The 20,321-nt window shown below is 37.9% G+C and overlaps 1 protein-coding gene across 1 annotated transcript in view; it reads right to left on the reverse strand.

Moving 5' to 3' along the window:
- The window catches only part of LOC109096304 (immunoglobulin superfamily member 3-like), a 137,203-nt gene that overhangs the window by 91,157 nt on the left and 25,725 nt on the right, over nt 1-20,321 (reverse strand). Inside the window, exon 2 of the mRNA XM_042763489.1 lies at nt 3,566-3,946. Coding sequence (XP_042619423.1) covers nt 3,566-3,946 — 381 coding nt within the window. The remainder of the gene's footprint in view (nt 1-3,565; nt 3,947-20,321) is intronic.

The following is a 20,321-nucleotide window of genomic DNA, read 5'->3' on the forward strand; positions in this document are numbered from 1 at the left end:
TTTTGATTATCCAAGTTAATCCTGTCAATGACTAGAAAATCCCTGAATGTCAAACATATGCTGTGCATTATCAGTGGCTTTGTTCCAAATGCTAGTGAGCCGGCTAACAGTATTTTTAGACACTCCTAAGCTAAGGCTTTTCTAAGCAGTGGGTAGCAAAATTATGCTCCCTTAGATGCCTTGGTTTGACCAGTTTTGGAATATCAGCCACACTACAATAAAAAGTGCATATAAGGGGTGGGCAATATGACCAAAATCTTACATCACGATATGAGTAATTTTTTTTCCCTACAGCGGCTAATGAACCAGAAGTCTCAAAAATTCACAGAAAATGGCTTGCTTCCGTGTTGAAAAACAAGGTGGAAAAGTGGCAAAAATTACTCTGTTCAATACTCCCGCACTCTTTGAGGACTTTCTTCACATACATCCACCTCACATACCAAAATGAGTTCATGAGTTCAATATCTTAAAATCACTTGTTTTTAAACCGCAATGCTTAAAAACGTGTGCAAAATGCAATATGTTTGCACTTAATAGTGTATTGCAAGTTTTTATGACAGCTACATCACGTGAGCGTGTAACCGTGATAGAGAGAACTATCCAAAATCTCAGCCGGTTGACAAATTTCTACCGGTTAATTGTGTCTACCGGTATATCGCCTACCCCTAGTACATAGCACACAAATATTGAGTGAAACAGTCCAATATTACAGGGGAAGTCAGTCATTTTTACAGCACTAACTGCACCAAACAGACTAGCAAAAATAACAACTGTTTTTTTAAAAGTGTTTCAAACACCATTTGATGAAAATTGGACTATATAATATGACTTTATTAAAGTCATATTAAAGTTAGGTAAGTGCAATCCCCATCCCACAGTCTGTTCTAAATATTTCATTGGTCAGGTCAATCACAATGCTGATTGCTTAAATAATATAATAATAACCGCTTACCATAACTTACAAAAACGTGTGCAAAATGCAATATGTTTGCACTTAATAGTGTATTGCTTTATTAGCTTAATTATAATATAAAAAACATAAAACACTATGTTTGCACTTAATAGTGTATTGCTTTATTAGCTTAGTGCTAATGTAAAACTCATTTGTGATCATCAATCAGGTCTCTCTTTTCAGGTGGGAAGCTTCATTTGTGGACTACACCTCACTATATTTTGGAACAGAGCTGTTGTTATCTGTTTTTGCCAGACTTTACTTCTGACCTTAGCTTGTCTTTCAAGCCTGATAAAGACATAAAGGGTTGAAGAGGGGTTTAGAGCAGATCTTGGTGCACAGTGAGAATTTCAGGATGTGAGGAAAGATCAGATGCAAAGGTCAACGCTCCCTGACACACAAACAGTTCTGCTAACATGCAAAAAACTAAACTCAATTCAGCCATTCATCTGAGACCGGATTCATGAAACATTCTTAAAAATTAATATCTTTTTATCATTTCGCATCTCGGAGAGTACTCACACGGAACAGTCATTTTATTACTAGCTTTAGTCTTAAAAATGAATATACTAAACTCAATTCAGCCATTCATCTGAGACCGGATTCCATGAAACATTCTTAAAAATTAATATCACTTCAACTTCCATCTTATTTTCTAAATTTCAAAAATAAAAATAAAAAATACCAACAAAAAAAAAAAAAAATTATTAATGATTTCTTCTTTTTCTTCTTTTTTTTTTCTTAATATTTTCAAAAAAGGCCTTTGAGGTGTTTTTCACTGAGTGGGTCTTTGGCATCAACTGTCATACAATATAACAGCAAATCATTTTCTTTAAGAATTTTTCAAGAATTTAACTTAAATTAGATACATTCTAATTCTTAAGAAATTTCATAAATTCTTCCTTAAGAAGAGTTCATGAATCCAGCCCCTGAGCCATAAATGTCACATGACTATACAATACCTCGAGGTACAAAACCTTTGTTTGCCACAGGTTTGATATAAATGGTGACAATGATTAAATTCAGTCCTGTATTTTTTCACCAACAATTTTAGTTATTGTGATGATGGGAATAGGATGCCAGTTAAAAAAAAAAAAAGAGCACTTCCATGAGGTCTGTTAGCATGTAGAGCCAGCGAAAAGGACGATGGAATATTTAAAAGAGGACAGGGATCTCAGAATGGGGTGTTGAGCAACATGCCTGTCCTTAAACAGGTGGCTCTCAGTATGATGCTCCCAGCCCACACCAAACACGACTCATGACTCACCGATCCCATATTAAAACTGTCCCTGCTGGTCCACATGTCCATTTGTGCAGCCTCTCAAGACATGTGGTGTATGTGAGCCTATGGAGCAATGCCTGGCATTGACAACTCAGCCCACATGGTTAGTCATAAGCAACAGCTGAACTGTTAACAATGAGTATTTTGCAATAAGTTACGGTCACTGATAAGTCCATGTGACTGTGCTAACTAATGGATGAGACATCAGCGAAATGTGTGTGTGAGCAGAGCTGGAAGGATAAAATTGAATTACAATTACAATTAAGAGGACTATTGATACTGATACCATGGTGGCAGGTGGCAAGCCTGTGCCCTACTTAATAAGAGGGTGGGCTGGCACACAGATGGACTGGCATTCTGTCAGGTAGCTTCACTATTACACCAGAACAGTGACTGATTTTTGCAGCATAAATCCACTCAGGCATTAAAAGTTCACCAATTAGCGCAGATCCATTAACATGAGTAATGACGAGTTGGAGAGGATTCAGGTTGACGGTTTAAAAAAAAAAAAAAACTGCATTTCAAAATGTCATTAAAAAAAGTGAGTCTCCAAGCAAATCCAAAACTGCATTGCTAGAATTAATCTATACAAATTAGGAATATAAACAGAAATTAGTCATTTTTAAATGCTAGAAGTGAATTTAGATATCACAACATTACAATCTACAGTATAAACAAAATTTATATTCATTTTGAGATTTTTCAAACATTAAAAAGCTAGATGATGGTAAATGTAATGGTAATGTAAAGACTTGGTTGTCTCTGATTGATTTAATTTTGTTTTTAAATGATCTTTTAATTTTTTATTGATTTAATTCTCTTTTCAAATTGGATGGGCTGTCACCAGTGCTTGAACCACCAACCATTTTACACAGAAAGCTGGTTAAAAGGGTCTAAATCCAAGGACAATACTGTAACTATAACTTTCTCGTTGTGCTGACTGACAGCTTAAGTTACGGCTTTTAATGAAAGGTCAAAAAATTAGAAGTTGTGAGGGGAAAAAATAATAATAATAATATCCCACAAAATACAGAAATTGCAATCCGGATAGAATTTGATTTCTCAGAGGACCCCTGAGTTATCTGAAAAAAGAAAAAAACGGTAGGTAATTTTCTCTGTAATTTGCACCGAGGTTGTGAAAGAAAATCACAGATGTGTTTGATTCAGGTGAGAATAAAATCACGAATTCACATCGGTGAAACATGCATTTATCAAGCCTCCTGCAGGAAAACTTGACCAGTCTGAATAAGACTCATGAATGCAAAAACAGTCTGGTAGGAAGTGTACTATATTATAAATCAGGGTTAAGTGAGAGTTCGGAGGGGGCTCACCAGTGAGGTTGGTACGGGCGCTGTAGGAGCCCAGGTAGTGGCTGTCGGTGTTGGGGGTGTAGCACTCGTACATGCCCTGGTCGGTGGCCTGGAGCTTGGTGATGTGCAGCAAGACAGAGTCTCCGCTCAGCCTCTCAATGTAGATCTCCTTGCTGCTGACGCGCTGGGCATACAAAGCATAGGCGTAGTTGTGCTGGGACGTGCTCACAATACGGATCTCTCGATCGGGAGCGGTGTAAAGGTACATGGACCATTCAAAGTCTTGCTCCACCCCTTCCTTGTAGCCGGTCACGTTACACCAGATGGTGATGTGAGAGCCTTCCATTCGAATCAAGGGCCCCGGCTGAACTGTGACCTGCCGCTGGGCCGAGCATGAGCCCACTGTAAGAAAGATAAAATGAGGGGTCAGTAGTGGTCAAAAATGTGAGTATATTCATTATAAACATCTCAATATTTCATTTTTTTACTTAAATTATTTAAAATTTGTGTTTTTATCAGGTGAACCATCATTACCAGTCAAAAGATATTTTTCAATAATCTAGTTAGAATCTTGATAAAAAGTCCACTTCTGATAAGAAAACCTTGTATATGTGTGTGTGTGTGTGTGAGTTTGCAGTGTGTGAAGAACCATAAGCTCTATAAGAAATCAAGTGGCCTTCAGCCAAGAGACCCATTTCACACTAATCAAAGCCACTAAATAGAATCACCATTCAAGAAACCGACTGTGTGTCTGCAGCACTCAAAAAACTCACACTGTAAATACTACAATTAGCACACAAATAAAGGTCAAAGTGCCAGCAAATCATAATGAGTTTATGTAAACACACTCAGCTCAAGTCTTGCATATAAAAATAAACCTACTTAGCAAGGGATGTGCATAAACAGACATTAGACCTAAATTAAGTGTTCATTGGGTATGTTTGAATTGGGAAACAATGCTGTCAAATTGGACAGATTATGAAATGTAAAATCTTCTCTCCATGCAAGCAGATAAAGAAATTAGTCGATGGATTACTGAAACTAAAGACTGTCTCAGTTATGAAAAAAAAAAAATAATAATAACTATCCTCCTTAGGAAACAAGCAATACACAGGACTGAAGACAAATCACATTATAAAGTTTTAACAGCATTTTGGTACAGATGAGTGACTGGTAGCAAAATATGAATAGCAGACGCTGAACATTCACAAGAAAAGGTAATCTGGTCATTTTAACTCAATTTAATGGGTTTCATGTGTGAAAGTGGCAATTATTTATATTTGTGTGTGTCTGAAGTTGTCATTTTCCTGCTAAATTATGATATACTAGGTTTATATTCTTAAATATTTGGAGAATCTATCTGAAAAATGCACATTTGCTCATTATGATTTGCATATTATACAGTATTTCATAAATTCATAGTTAAATGACTGTGTTAAAGATCTTATTTACCTGTAAACACATGACTTGTTTAACGTATAAATATTTGAATATAATAATAATAAAAATAAACACCTACTGCACATTGGCAACAAAAAACAGCCTCTGACAGTTTAAACATTTAAAAATGTTAGCATTATTAGAGAACTGTTGGTAGTTCAGGTTTATATTTATTATATAGGCTATATTTACATTATACGACTCAAATAAATACAGTCCTAAGTTTTAAAATAAACAGGGATCAACATGCCATTTCATAATACCTGAAACATTATCACCATTTTTTTATGGTGAATTTCTAGCAAAAACGACTGCCTTTTTTAACTGTGAATTTAACAGGATTTTTATTAGAGAGAAAAGTATCCATTTTTACTACCAGATTGTTCTATGTATTTAAGCCATTATGCGACACACAAGTGGCATTATTTGCTTTACTTTCAGAAGTTTTACAGTATCTGCATCTTTACGGCCCTGTTTACACTAGTGCGTTTTCATCTTAAAACTGCGTTTTAGGATGAAAAGGATCCTCGTCTACACTGGCGTTTCCGCTGCATTTCAGACACGATCTCCGTTTACACTACACAACCTAAAACGCATGTCACGTGACCATTCATGCAGGTACAGCCATAGATATGAACACTAATACTAACAATTAATTATATCGCAGACGCGTCTACGTGCTTGGAGCGATCGAATGGGGAATCTACCTATACATCTATGGGTACACCAATGCGCCTGATGTTATTGTTTACACGGTTGTCAAGGATACGCAGAGCGAATGTGAACAGCCACGCCATTGTTTTCAAAATTCTCAGTTTTGGTCCGTTTACACTGAAACGCAACCCTGGAGTTTTCAAATTAAAACGGGGTCTGCAGCGTTTTCAAAAGTCTTCGTTTTCGAGGGTGTAAGTGATAGGCATAACCGTAGCAAAAGTTATGCGTTTTAAAACGAAAATGCACTAGTGTAAACGGGGCCCAAAACTGTGACAACAACTCTGTGAGAATGACAAGTGCTGTGTACTGAATGAAAGATTAACCGATAAACTAATGTCATCCTAGCCTGTCCAAGCTTGACAAAAACGTAGGATAAAGGAAGACAAGTGTGTCACAGTTGGAGTTGTGAAACAGGGAGAAAGTCATTCCTTGGATGTCATTGTCCAATCTGTAACAGAAAAAAAAGACGTAGCCCATCTGCTAGCGTGTCCCGTCTGGTGCGGATCTGTGACAATGAGTGAGCGTGTGTGGGTGAACGCTCCCCACGCCTCAGAAGATTTGAATTAAGAAGAAGTGATTTAATTACTTCTAAATATGCACATGCATCTGCATCTCTGGGCCATCCCGTAGTGAACTGAAAGTGTTTTTCATCACTTTCTTTATCTGTGTCCTTCCCTTAGTAACCCCTGTACGCCCACACTGTGCTTTCCTCATGCCAGCTGCCTACACACACAGACACTCCAAAAAACACCACTGAAACAGCATCCTATTGCTATGTCAGCAAACAGCTCTATAGAATAGCAGCAGACAGTTGGGTTATCTTGACTGTGCTGCACTATGGCACAACCGTGCACATGGGAATTTACACTTCCCAAGGTGATCTGATGTCTGTCATGCCCTGCGTTTCACTCTGCCTTCATGACATCCGGCTCGGTAGGAGTACCACGTTTACGCTCTGCCAACCTGGCTCTCCATAAACACCTTCATGTGCAGTAAATTGTTTTCTAACTAGTCAGAAATAGAGCTCAACAATAGAGCCAAACTCACAGTCTCACAGAGCTGGACAACATTGTTTCAAGAATTGCCTACATAGATGGGTAGTCACTCTGATCTGATGACTGCTCTGATGAAATGCATCTGATGATATGCAAAGCAACTAATCAAAGATAAAGCACAAATGGGGACGAAAAACAGTTTCCCTCAACTACGTAGTTTTTTTTATTATTAATAATTATCTGAAGTATTACCAATATTATGACTATAAAAACTTACTATATTAAATTAGATTATAAAATACAATAGGTTAAATATTTCACAGACATAACTCTTCAAAACAAAGCCAAATAAATGTGTTTCAAAATATAGTATTTAACTAATAGCTCAAAATTCCTCAATACCTATTAAAGATTTATATTACCATTCAAATAATTACCATTACCATCTTTGGGTTCAGTAAATTTTTTATTATTTTTTTTTTATCTTTATGAAAGAAATGAACACTTCTTCAGCAAGGACACATTAAATTAATCAAAAGTGACAGTAAAGCCATTTATAATGTTACAAATTATTATTTTTTATTTTTCAAATAAATGCTGCTCTTTTGAACTTTCTATTCATCAGCACTAACACCTGTCCCCGGACTAACAACCTGTCCCTCAACGTGAGTAAGACAAAGGAGGTTGTGATGGACTTCAGGAGAAACTCCGTTGAGCATCCCCCACTGACCATCGACAGCTCGACTGTGGAGAGAGTCAGCAGCACTAAATTCCTGGGGGTGTACATCACAGAAGATCTCACATGGACCACCGACACCATGTCACTCTCCAAGAAGGCACAACAGCGCCTACACTTTCTCCGCCGGCTGAAAAGAGCAAGTCTCCCTCCACCCATCCTCACCACATTCTACAGGGGAACCATTGAGAGCGTGCTGACCAGCTGCATCACTGTCTGGTACAGTAACTGTAATGCAGCAGACCGCAAGACCCTCCAGTGGACAGTGAACACAGCTGCAAAGATCATCGGTACCTCTCTCCCCTCCATCCTGGACATTTTCCTTACACGATGCACCAGCAAAGCCAACAGTATCATGAAGGACCCCACCCATCCCTCTCACAGTCTCTTCCAGCTCCTACCATCAGGAAGACGGTACCGGAGCATCAGAGCCCGCTCCGCCAGACTGCTCAACAGCTTTTTCCCCCAAGCTGTGAGAGCCCTGAACTCAAGTCACCCCGCCCTCCTCTGAAACCCCACACAAACCCCCCTACCTCCTGAAACATGGACTATCTCACCTTAGATGAAGCATTCGAACAGTCTATATATACTTTTTTTTCAGTTTCAGTCTATATATAGGTAAACATTTATATATAGTATTTTCATATTAAAAATCTCTCAGTAGGTTAGTTGTGTAGAGGTACAGTGTTTGTGTAGCATAAATATAGTTTGTATTTAGTTTCTTTTAGTTTATTTATAGGTAAACATTTAGATATAGTATTCAAAGTCAAAATCTGTCAGTAGGTTAGTCGTGTATAGGTATAGTATTATGTGAAGCATTCGTACAGTCTGTATTTTTTAGCTTATGTATAGGTAAACATTTATATGTAGTATATTTATAGTCAAAATCAGTAGGTTAGTTGTGTATAGGTTTATACTGTTTACTTCATTATTGTATGTCTGTATTTATGTAGCACCGTGGTCCTGTGAGGCACGACATTTCTTTGAACTTGAACTTGAATTTGAAATTATGCTTTTCACAAAAACATTAAGCAGCACAACTGTTTTTAACATTCATAATAATAAGAAATGTTTCTTGAGCACCAAATGAGATGGAGTAATGATGCTGAGAATTCAGTTTTGCCATCACAGGAATAACATATATTTAACATTTAAAAAGTAACAATAATATTTCACAATATTACTGTTTTATTACATTTTTTTATTTTTTATTTTTATTAAAAATCATCAAATATGCAGCCTTAGTGAGCATAAGATACTTATTTCAAAAACATTTTAAAAATCTTACAAATTTCAAAGTTTTAAACAGAAGTGTATTATCCTGGTACCTTTGTTTGTACTTTGATCCTGGTAGATTTAACATATAAAACCTATGCAATCCAGCCTTCATAAGCAGCCAACCAATCACTGAGATTATGCTTTTGTTTCATGTTTAATAACAACACCAGATGATCAGGGTCGTTTCACACTTGGTTCGCTTGCCTGGTCTGAACCCAAGTTCGATTGCTCCCCCCTCCCCCTGCTGGACTGCATTTATATTATTTTATTTGAGTCCGAACCGCAGCTCTCTGTTTGCAACACGTCAGTCACGCTCATCAGGAAAGTGAGTGAAACACACACACACAAACACATTTTAATCAAATAATACGTCATTAATAGCGGTTCACTTCTGCGATTTGGTACGACTGCATTCACATCAGTAGCGAACCGTACCAGAGTTCACATGAACCGTACCCCAGACCACCCTTTTTAAGCGGACTCGGGTACATTTCGAAGAAGACAGCATTCACATCATCCAAACGAAGTGAACTCTGACGCCAATCGAACCCAGGTGTGCACCAAAAGTGCTAGTGAGAAAGCACGCTTAAGTGAACTGTCCATAGGCATTCTGCACCTTTAAGTCTGATGCTAGCACCAAGCTGACAGTCTTCCAAGCCTCTGTCTTTTTTTACATTCCAACAGGCCCTTAAAAAAAATAACCCTTTTTTGCACTTCATATCTATGTCACCCTTACTTTTGGAATTCTCATTTCAACCATCTGCCTTATTGAAGATGTGACCCCTGGTCTGTCTGCTGAAGTTTCACTTCACTGTGACAATGTCCTCAGAGCCACTGTTCATGTTATTTTTTTAGTCTGAGACTCAGACACTGGCTGGGAGACATTTCCCCTGAAAACCAGACTTTACCTGTCAACACAGACCACTGCAAGGTGATACTGACTGTTACTGCAATGGTACTGACTGTTATGCAGTTCACCATACACTCCAAGTTTGAGATTGCTCATACAGTACATATGTTAGACAGATTTACAGGGATAGTTCACTCAAATGTAAAATATCCCATGATTTACTCACCCTCAAGCCATCCTAGGTGTATGAGACTTTATTATTTCAGAGAAATCTAATAAGGAGTTATATTAAAAATTGTCCTGGCTCTTCCAAGCTTTATAATGGCAGTGGGTGGGTGTTTCTGTTCAACAGTCCAAAAGAATAATAATAAAATAATAAAATGTATTTGTAATGCACCTTTCTTACACTCAAGGCGCTACAACAGTATAACAAAAATAAAAGAACAACACTAATCCATAATAGCAATCACAATGACAACACAATAACAACAACTGTAAGATTATAACTTAAAAGCTTCACTAAAGAAATATGTTTTGAATTTGAGTAATTTCTTAAAACAATCAAAAGACGAAGCATTCTTGATAGGAAGAGGCAAAGAATTCTACAACCTGGGAGCAACACAAGAGAATTACCTTCCACCCATAATTTTAAGTTTACAGTGAGTCTGGTACAGAGTACGAGAATCAGCAGAGGGGAGATAACAAGATGGTGTGGACACTGTGACCAAATTACAAATATACTCTGAGGCCAGCCCATGTACTGCTTTATAAGTTAAGATAAAAACATTGAAATCAATGCATGATTGAACTGGAAGCCTATGTAGTTGAGAAAGCACAGCAGTGCTGCAGGACGGTGTATAAGTTAAAACATGAGCAGCTGAATTTTGCACATATTGAAGCTTCTTAGACAAATTTGCCAGTAACCCTGCAAAAAGTGAATTACAATAATTACCTTTTTGCAGGGTTACTGGCAAATTTGTTTAAGAGGCTGCAATATGTGCAAAATTCAGCTGCTCATGTTTTAACTTAGGCTACGTTCACACTGCAGGCTGAAACGACCCAATTTCCGATTTTTTTGCCCCTATGCGACCTGTATCTGATCTTTTCATGACAGTCTGAACGACACAGATCCGATCTTTTCAAATGTGACCCCGGCCACTTGGGTATGTGGTCCTGAATCCGATACGTATCCGATCTTTTGAAAAATGCGACCCTCCGTCTGAACGGCCAGGCCACATGTATCCGACCCGTACGTCATTGATACGCTACAAACGTCATAATTCTGCGTTGAAGTAGGCGGGAACGAGAAGAAAGAAGCCACTCACATCAGTATCTCACCACTCCTGGCTGCGACTCTGCACCCACACGTTTCTCTGTACCGACGTTGCTAACACTGCTCTACAAAACGCCATGGCCAAAAACCTTGCTCTCCCTCCTTCTTTTTAATTTTCTTCTTAAAAACGAGAAGATTGTCATTGTGCTGGCTCCGTTGGGAAAATAACTTTAATATTGCAAAAAGAGCTCCGCTGTTGCCTACACTGTTGTTGACATCCATGTTTAACGTTAGCTACTTCCGCAAACAACAAGTGACGTCGTTGGCCGCTGAGTACTCTTCTGCGCATGCGGGTCACTTCTGGGTCATTTCACGTTCACACAGGAGATCACAAAAGGTCGCATTTAATTGGAAATGTGAACGGCCTTGCAAAAAAATTGAATTTTTTCAAAAAATCGGAATTGAGCATTAAGCCCTGCAGTGTGAACGTAGCCTTATACACCGTCCTGCAGCACTGCTGTGCTTTCTCAACTACATAGGCTTCCCTAGATGTTATAAAGGCATAAATAAGCCTTTCTGCAGCAGGCATAGAGAGAAACTGTCTTATACGTGCAATATTCATAAGATGATAAAAAGCTACTTTAGTAACATTCTTAAAATTAATGTTAAAAGTCAGCTGTGCATCAAAAGAAATCACACCCAAATTCCACACCTGCACAAAAGGGAGAATCTGGCAATCATCCACTTTAAGTTTAAAATTATTACATCTTTTTACAGCAGTTGAAGTCCCAATCAATAGAACTTCAGTTTTTGAACAGTTTAACTGTAGGAAGTTCTGTTTCATCCAGGCCTGCATTTCCAGTAGACAAGCAGATAAAGTTGAAAGTGCAGATGTAACATCAGGTTGAGTACTAATGTAAATCTGGGTATCATCTGCATAGCAATGATAACCCAGACCATGCTTTTGAATAATCTCCCCAAGAGGCAACATATAAATGCTAAAAAGAGTGGGACCCAATACTGACTCCTTTTGGACCATCCTGTAAAAAGCATCGCCAAAGCCAATTTTTCGTAGAGCCTGAAATAAAAATTCCTGTTCCAATGTGTCAAAGCTTTGTAATAATTAAAAAAGAAAATGAAACCATCACTGTCTATTAAATCTGAATAATCTAACACATCTAGAACTAACCGTATATTATTAGTAATGTGCCTTTTCTGCATTAATCCTGATTGTGTTTTCACCGCGAGAGCTTTCCAATACGCGCGCCACTGAGTGACGTCTGTACTTCCAGGTCAGAGAGCACCGGTCCATCAAAAGCTCACTATCCACGAGAGGTTTGTGTTAAAACACCAAACGTAAAACTGCGAAGCGTAATCGAAATCTGTGGCAATGCATTCAGAATCCACGATTAGCGAAAACAAATCTTTGAAAAACATCAACAAAGAATGAAGCATATTTGAAGAGCCTGTTAAATTTGTGCGACTGAGTTCATTTTTTTTTTTTTCATTTTCATTGTGTTTTTCTTCTTTTGTAATGGCATATTTTTGATCGTTTCGGAAAAAGTTATGTTCAGTTTTATAAAGTTACGTTAATTTTTTTGAAGCAAATATAATTCCTTACATATACACCTAGGATGGCTTGAGGGTGAGTAAATCATGGGCTAATTTTCATTTTTGGGTGAACTATCCCTTTAACTTGCAAATATAGGAACAGTCTAAAAGACTCCACAGAGTATTTTATGTTCACTAGTAAACAATGCAGTCTCATCATTTCAAAGAAAAAGTCTTTATTTTACAGTATATGATTATGAAATGTGATCAAACAGGGTTTACGTTCGTAAGAGCGTCAGGGTCCAGCACACCTGGAGTGACAGGCCAGCATTTAAGCACTGTCATTCAATGGATGAAAGCAACAACCTGCTAAACCATTAACCATCAGTCTGATTTCAGCAGGATGAAGATTTCATATGACATATTAAATCCAGTGCCTTTTCAGAGGTGTTTAACTGGAACATTCATGTCAGACTCATTCCTCTTTCTGAGCTCGGCTGATGAAAGTAGCATTTCCATGTGGGTCACAGAAGGCTTCCCCAGAATAACCAGTTCTGGCCTGCCATCAGTTCTGCGGCATTAAATATGGATCACATATAAAACACTATATGCATTTCTAACAATGCATGCTCTATCTCTCTCTCTCTCGTGGAGGAGGATGGCATATCAGAGTTACATTTTAATGCCAGTTTACAGTACTTTATTACAGTACACCAGACAAACTTTTCCTCCTCTAGGTGCTAAGCATGAGAGAGTAACGCATTTCATGAAAGTTTTATTTCATAATTTAGCTTCTGATAAATGGTCCTGAGGAAACCTATACTTTTGACAACAATGAACTTCACTTAACTGTTTAAACTCTGCAGCATTATTAATCCATAGTCCTGCTTATTAGCCAATATAAACTAATCACATTGAGCCAGTTATTATTGTTTTATTTTTAGTGAAGGGATTTTTTCCTTAACAATTGTTTTAGTAGCCGCCGCCTTTAGTACTTTGTGAAGAATAATAGTCCTAAAAAATATATAAAAAATAAATACATACATAAATACATTTTAAATAATTATAATAGAACCTTAAACCACTTTAAAGCATAGTTCATCCAAAAATGAATATTTCTATCATCATTTGCTCACCCTCAATTTGTTTCTGAACCTATATGATTTTTTTTCTTCAGTGGAACACAAAAACAGATTGTTCGAAGAATGTGGGTAACCAAATAGTTTCTGGTCCCCACTGACCTCCATAATATTTTTTCAATACTATGGAAACTGTTGGTAACTGGTTTGTTACCAACATCCTTCAAGATATCTTCTTTTCTGTTCAGCATAGTCAGAAATTCATACAGGTTCAGAACAACTTGATGATAGAATTAACATTTTGTGGGTGAACTATCTAACATAAAACTGCAAATATTATATACATCAATGTAATAACAACAACCAAATCAAATGAAATACATTTCAACATCTCTTTGGTTATTCAGTTAGTCAACAGACTGAAACTCAAAACATGGACAATACTCATGCTCATGTTGTGCAAAACCCGCTTGGCTTGTTTTTTTTTTCTCCCCCACTGAACCAAGGGCATTTTGATTCCCATGAAATGGATGGGGACTGGAGATATTAAGACCAGGAAAAAAAAATATACTACCACACAATAAGTGTAAAGAGAGTCCCACGGGAACAAATGCACAGAACAAAACCACTTTAAAACCACAACATCAATTAAAGACAATGTGGATAGATAATGGACATCAAAATAGATCACGCTGGATCAAATGTGGTCAAAGCTGCAAAGATCAAAAGAAAACATGCCTAAAAGGTAAATTACAAGAACAAGTGAGGACGACAAAGCAGGAGGAGACTACAGTCTAGTCTTTGGTCAGCACAAAAGCCTCTGATAAATACTGGTGCATGAGAGGCAACCACTTCCCAAGCCTGCTGTTTGTCTTTCTTTAATTGCCTCTCACACATTGAGTTCAAAAGCATTTTTATGGAGCCACTGTGTATACAGACACGAGCCATAATGCCATGTCTCACGGCCCAAGAGAGTAACTCAATACCCCTCAAAAGACATACTCATACACAAAGCTCTGGTGTTTAACAGGACACACACATGGAGCAAATTGGCCTAGACCATTACCACCATCACCACAACTCACAAACTCCAAACCCAGCGGAGTAATTACCAAAATCTCTTCAGCTCATTTGATGCAGGCCGGAGTGTAAGCACTTCCTCACAAGGAGAGCAAAAAAGGGGCTTGGCATGAAACCACAGCCAATTAGAGGAGGATGTAGCGAGGCAAATGACCAGAAGAGGGGATATTGAGAAGGAATACAAGTTCTCAGCATTTGGCAAACCAAAAGCCGATTTCTTTTGTCCATGTCTGACATAGACCAAATTTTTCTGACCAGTGTGAACACAAAAAAATACAATCTTTTCAATCTGATTTGGGGAGCTTTGATACGTGGTCCTTGATCCAATTATGTGTCCAATTTGTGGCCATGTGACTGAAGCGTGAACCAACAGATTGGAATTGAACAGTTTTTTTTTTTTTACGCCAATTTTTTTTTTTTTTTTTTTTATGTACACATAAGCAGTGCACGTGACTTACTGATTTTCTACTTGTACAAATGGGGTTGCTTTCATAGTGGCTGACTGTTCAAGCCAGTAGTAAATGTGAAGTGAAAAATATCAAAGAACAGATTTGAGCAAAAAAAAAACACAAAAAAAAACACCTAAACGGATTGAACTGCGGACTGCAAATGATTGAAGTTGAGCTTTAAAAGAAGCAAAACAGATGAAAATTGTCATTATTTACTCACTCTCCTGTCATCTTATACTCATTTTTTGAATTTCTTTCTATTTTCTATTTTGTGATTGTAGTCACTTCACTTCTAAATACAGTAATGCTTTAAGGTCCTGGCTTGAACTGTCTGTCATCTAAGAGCTGAGCCGAACCAGAAAGTGACAGCAGCTTTTTGATATGTTTAAGGTTTAACAGAGCTTGGCTGAGTAAAAAGCCACAGATTTAAGAAGCCTGTCCCGACTGGAGATAAGGCGGAATTTGGGACTAATGAGGTTTACAGGAGAGGTGCAAGATTAGAGTCACATGAAACAAGGAAGTCAGATCCCATGCATCTAGATACTGTGCCAAAAATACATAAACTGAGAGTAATGCAAGCCAGTGGATCTATTGGCTTGTAGAGATTGTAATTAGACAAACATTAAAGCAATAAAATAGGCTGCATTATACAGATGTCATGCCTTTCTTGACACAGCTGAGGCCTCCTAATGTTCAACTTCAAATCATTAAACAACTAACAAAACATTGCATTATACACATTTGAAGGCACAAACCAAAGCATGCAAGTTTGAAAGAGAGAAAGAACGAATGAACAAATGATAGATAGGTTAAACTAAAAAAAATGAAAGACAGAACAAACAAATGACCGAATGAAAGACAGAATGAACAAAAAGGAAGGAAAAAATTATTGTTAAAATAAAATATAAAATGAGGATTGTTGTCAAAAGAGGACATAAGGATTATGAAAACATAAGAGGGTTTTCATTAACTAGCTATATATAAAATAAGTAAACAATGAAAGTATAACGAAAGTCCCCATTTAGGTAAGTAAACGTGTGAGTGAGTGAGTGAGTGAGTGAGAGAGAGAGAGAGAGAGAGAGAGAGAGAGAGAGAGAGAGAGAGAGGGAGAGAAAGAGAGAGAGAGAGAGAGTGAGTGTGTGTGAAAGAGAAAAGCATATGCACTCTTCCAGGCCAGGACAGGGACTCCAGTCAGCACCTCAGCTGTGCCACGTAAAAAAAAAACAACAACAACACAGGTCTTTTAGTACAGGCAGACGGGGGTGGCACACTGCTTCCTGTGTGTGTGCGGGTGAGCAGCTGGAGGCACAGCTGTACTGGTGTGTGTGCGTGTGGCCTAGAATTATTTTATTTTAAAAGTATTAACTATATTTAAGAATGAGAGCTATTTAATTGTTCCGTGGCAGGAACAAAGGGGGAAAAGGGGTCTGTGGGCTTCAGCCCCAAAGGAAGGACAGGAAATGAGTAGTAAGACAGCATGCTCTAGGTTTGATTAGATCAATACAAAACCATTCAGTGAGCAAGACATGACCACAGCAGCCCTCCTATCTGCTCTGTGGGGATGTCAGAAGAGGTGAATCATGGTCTTGCTGCTCTGTTGAGTGGGTTGTGGTAAAGACTCAAGGCTCGCTCACACCAAAAAAAATAACTATAAAGATGATAACTATATTAGGGTCCACACCAAGGCACAATAACGTTCTGTTTATTATAAGCATGAGCTGCAATTATGTCATCTGCCACTTTAAATGCTCAAGTGTTTACAGCAGGATGGATTCTGATTGGCTGTCAGTGTTTTTATTGATCATCAGCTGGAAAAAAAAATTATTTTGAAAGTGAGTCCAACGATATTGTTCCACTGTGCTGTTATCATTAAGCAATATCAAATGTGTGTTCTGAGTTTGTTAAATCACAGACAAAATGTGTTATTAACCACCCAGGAAAATTTGAATGATTAAAAATCCCACCAAGTTAATAAAATAAGGTATCAAAATTAAATTAAATTTTTTTTATTTATTTTTTTATTAAAAATAAGCAGTATTCTTTGCTCTTAAATGCTGGGGGCATGTCCGTTGTTGCCGCTGAAACCACACCCAGCTTGACTGCACAGACACTATTGGAAGAGAGCTGAACTGGATGATGACGTCACTGAATCATCAATGAACTGACTTTAGCTGGAAAATGACTCTTGCATTATTGACAAACTATTTTCCTGTTTGACACTGTAAAGCTGTTTTGACACAATCAGTATTCTATAAATTAGGGATGTACCCGGATAGCGAATCCGTATTCGGAAATATACGGAAAACGAATAACGCATTCTAAAGGGAGACACTAAAGGGACATGGTTAGCCGCTTGTTAGCGGTTGCCTGTTACATTACAGTACATAAAATTTCACTTACCACATAAACTGAGAGAAGTAAGGAGAGATGACTGAGGATGATGGCGAATGATTTGCACCACTGACAAACATCTAATCTTGTGAAATGTGTGTTAACAATTAACCACACGCAATCGACAAGCCCAGTGTAATTGCCTCATGAGCTACTGTAATTGCCTGTCATGCGCATCTCGTCAGTAAAGCCAGTCCCGTAATTAGCAGTAAATCTCCATCATCTGCTTTCAGATGGAGCTTTCTTGACTTGACCTGACTAAAGGAGAGAGAGCATTTTCTCATATGGCTCCTAAAACTCTGGAATAGTCTTCCTGATAATGTTTGTGGCTCAAGCACTCTCTCTGTTTGAATCTAGATTAAAGTCATCTCTTCAGCCAAACATTCACATAAAGAATCTCATATCCTTGTTCCCAGTTAGATCAGATAAAAGTCACAAAAATATTTTTGCTTGAAACATTATGAACAGCAGCTAACACTAATTATTTTCCATTTGCCTTTCTATTTCTACCAAGGGATGCCCATTTTGAGGTAACTACAGATTATGCCAGCTCTAGCGTGGATCCAGCCTCATGAGATGCTTTCGCACCTCGTAGTTCTAGGAACCAACCAGAAGAGTCATTCCTAGAGAGCCAACTTCTCCCTTTGGCCGATTTCCTGTTTGCATTCACACCGGAAGCAGGAATTATGAAGTGGCCGAAATCTACGTTTTTATTCGCAGCATTTACAAAAATCAAAACAAAAGGTGAATGGAGGACACCATGTTCTGAGCTGTTTTTGTTGTGTCTCGTGGGTTTTTGTGATAACAGAGATAGAATGTAAACGCACAAATTTACGTAATTGAAAGAGCATAAAAATCTGACTAAATCTCCCATGACACCTTGCAGTGTTACACATCAGCTGCAGACAACATGTAAATGCTGTTATCGCTGTTTTCCAAGTTCGTGAAGTAAATATTTTTACACGGCTTTTTAAAAATGCCAGGTAGCTGGTGTTTTGTATGCGTTTGGCCAATCAGCGTACACTTATATCACAGATAGTTTCTATTGAACTTTTTTAGACCCGACTCTAAAATAGAAGCTAAATTAGGTTCCCCAAATGGAGTTCCTAGAACTAAATACGTTCCTAGTTCCTGTGGTGAGAACACGCCAAAAAGCGGGAACTGTGAAGAAACGATTCTGACCCCTGCGATGACCCCAGATGACCCCAACTTGAATCAACATGCACAAATGCCAAAATTTCTCTATATTGTAATCATTATGATCACACTTGTAATAATTGCTTTAATGAGCTTCTGCCTAAAATTTATTAATTTATCTTAGCTAACTATACGGTTCTATTATCTTGAACAGTTCATTTGTGAAATCAACATTACTTGGACACATTAAATTCTAATGTAAACACGCATTTTCTGTAAAACTGCTTTGAAATGATGTGTATTGTGAAACTCACTGTACATTACAAATACATTTGAATTGAATTGAATTCATATCTTACTATATTACTATTTTACTGTATTTTGATCAAATAAAAGTAGCATGAACATGAACATGAAACTTCTGAAATAGTGTGTAATCAGAAAGGTAATATCGAGGCAGCATGGTGTGTGTGTGTGTGTGTGTGTGAGAGAGGGTCAAATGCAAATGTATAGTCTGGAAAAAAAGATGTACCATCCTGAGGGGGAGACAGGCTGCATGGTTTCTAGGGTACAGAACAGAAAAGGCCAGCAGGAAATGCAGGAAGGTACACAGAGCTTCATAATAAACCAAAGGAGGTAAAATGAAGACTGTAGGACCACAGAGTAGTCGGAAAACACATTGCCTGTAAAGCATGAATGCGGGCACTGGGTTGGGGCAAGAATGCATCCTAGCAGAAAAATAAAGTGTAAGTGAGACATTAGGACAAACTGTGTGTCTTTAGGAACAATTCACTTCATCAATAAATCACCATAGTACCATATTTTAAGTTAATGCATGCTGGCCTCTTTTTTAAAGTCTCCCATTCACTTCCATCACACTGGCAGTCAATGGACTAGTGCCTCCGAGCAGTAGCGTACATGCCCGGAAAGGCTATTTAAATGAAAAATGAATGGCCTCATACACCAAGCTGTACCAGCCTGTCGAAAAAAACTATATGAAATAGAAGACATTCATTTCTGGGCGTGTGTGGAGCCATATTTACAATATATGCAAAGCTTCCCACCCCTCCAGCGCTTTCATTGTGCTGTTTTGTCAAACCCTCAGTCTTGGGATACTTTTTTTTTTCCTTGAGCTCATAAATCCATTTGATATCTGGAATTTCTTTCCGTTTTTTACTCTGTTTTTTGCAAGAGCACAATTTAATGGGATTTGCATTCTGAGTGTGACATCATTTCAGAAACATTACTGCTCAAGGCTCTTAAGATGAGACAAAATCTCCCCATAAACTCCAACAGCCCTGTTGATATTATTTAAATGAATTAAATGCAATAAGCACGAATTTGAAAATGAGGCCCTAAGGAATGCAAGCGGTTTTAGACCTCATTCTAATTGCGTCCTAGTGCATTGTGGGATGGTTTTCACAATTTGATACATTTCTGGAGTGCTGTTTGCCAAGGCAAGTAAGAAACTCTCTTTCTTTCAATGGGCAAACAAGAATCACTGTAGGACAGAGAACACGGCGCCTCACTGTCTGACCAATGCTAAAAGGAATGACCACATCAACAAAGCATTGTGGTTCAGTTCTACATCACAAATTCAACTGTCAAAGACGAGAAAACATTTGACACTGAGACTGTGAGATGCATGATTAAGTATTCCAGTAACAATGAACACTATACAGCACACACATTTAAAAGGATAGTTCACCCAAAATGTACAGTAAAATGTCATTTACTCATCCTAATGTCATTCCAAACTTAATGTCTTCCGTGAAACACCAAAGAAGTTTAGCATAATGTACAA

This window comes from Cyprinus carpio, chromosome A9 (genome assembly GCF_018340385.1).
Source record: "Cyprinus carpio isolate SPL01 chromosome A9, ASM1834038v1, whole genome shotgun sequence".
Lineage (NCBI taxonomy): Eukaryota > Metazoa > Chordata > Actinopteri > Cypriniformes > Cyprinidae > Cyprinus > Cyprinus carpio.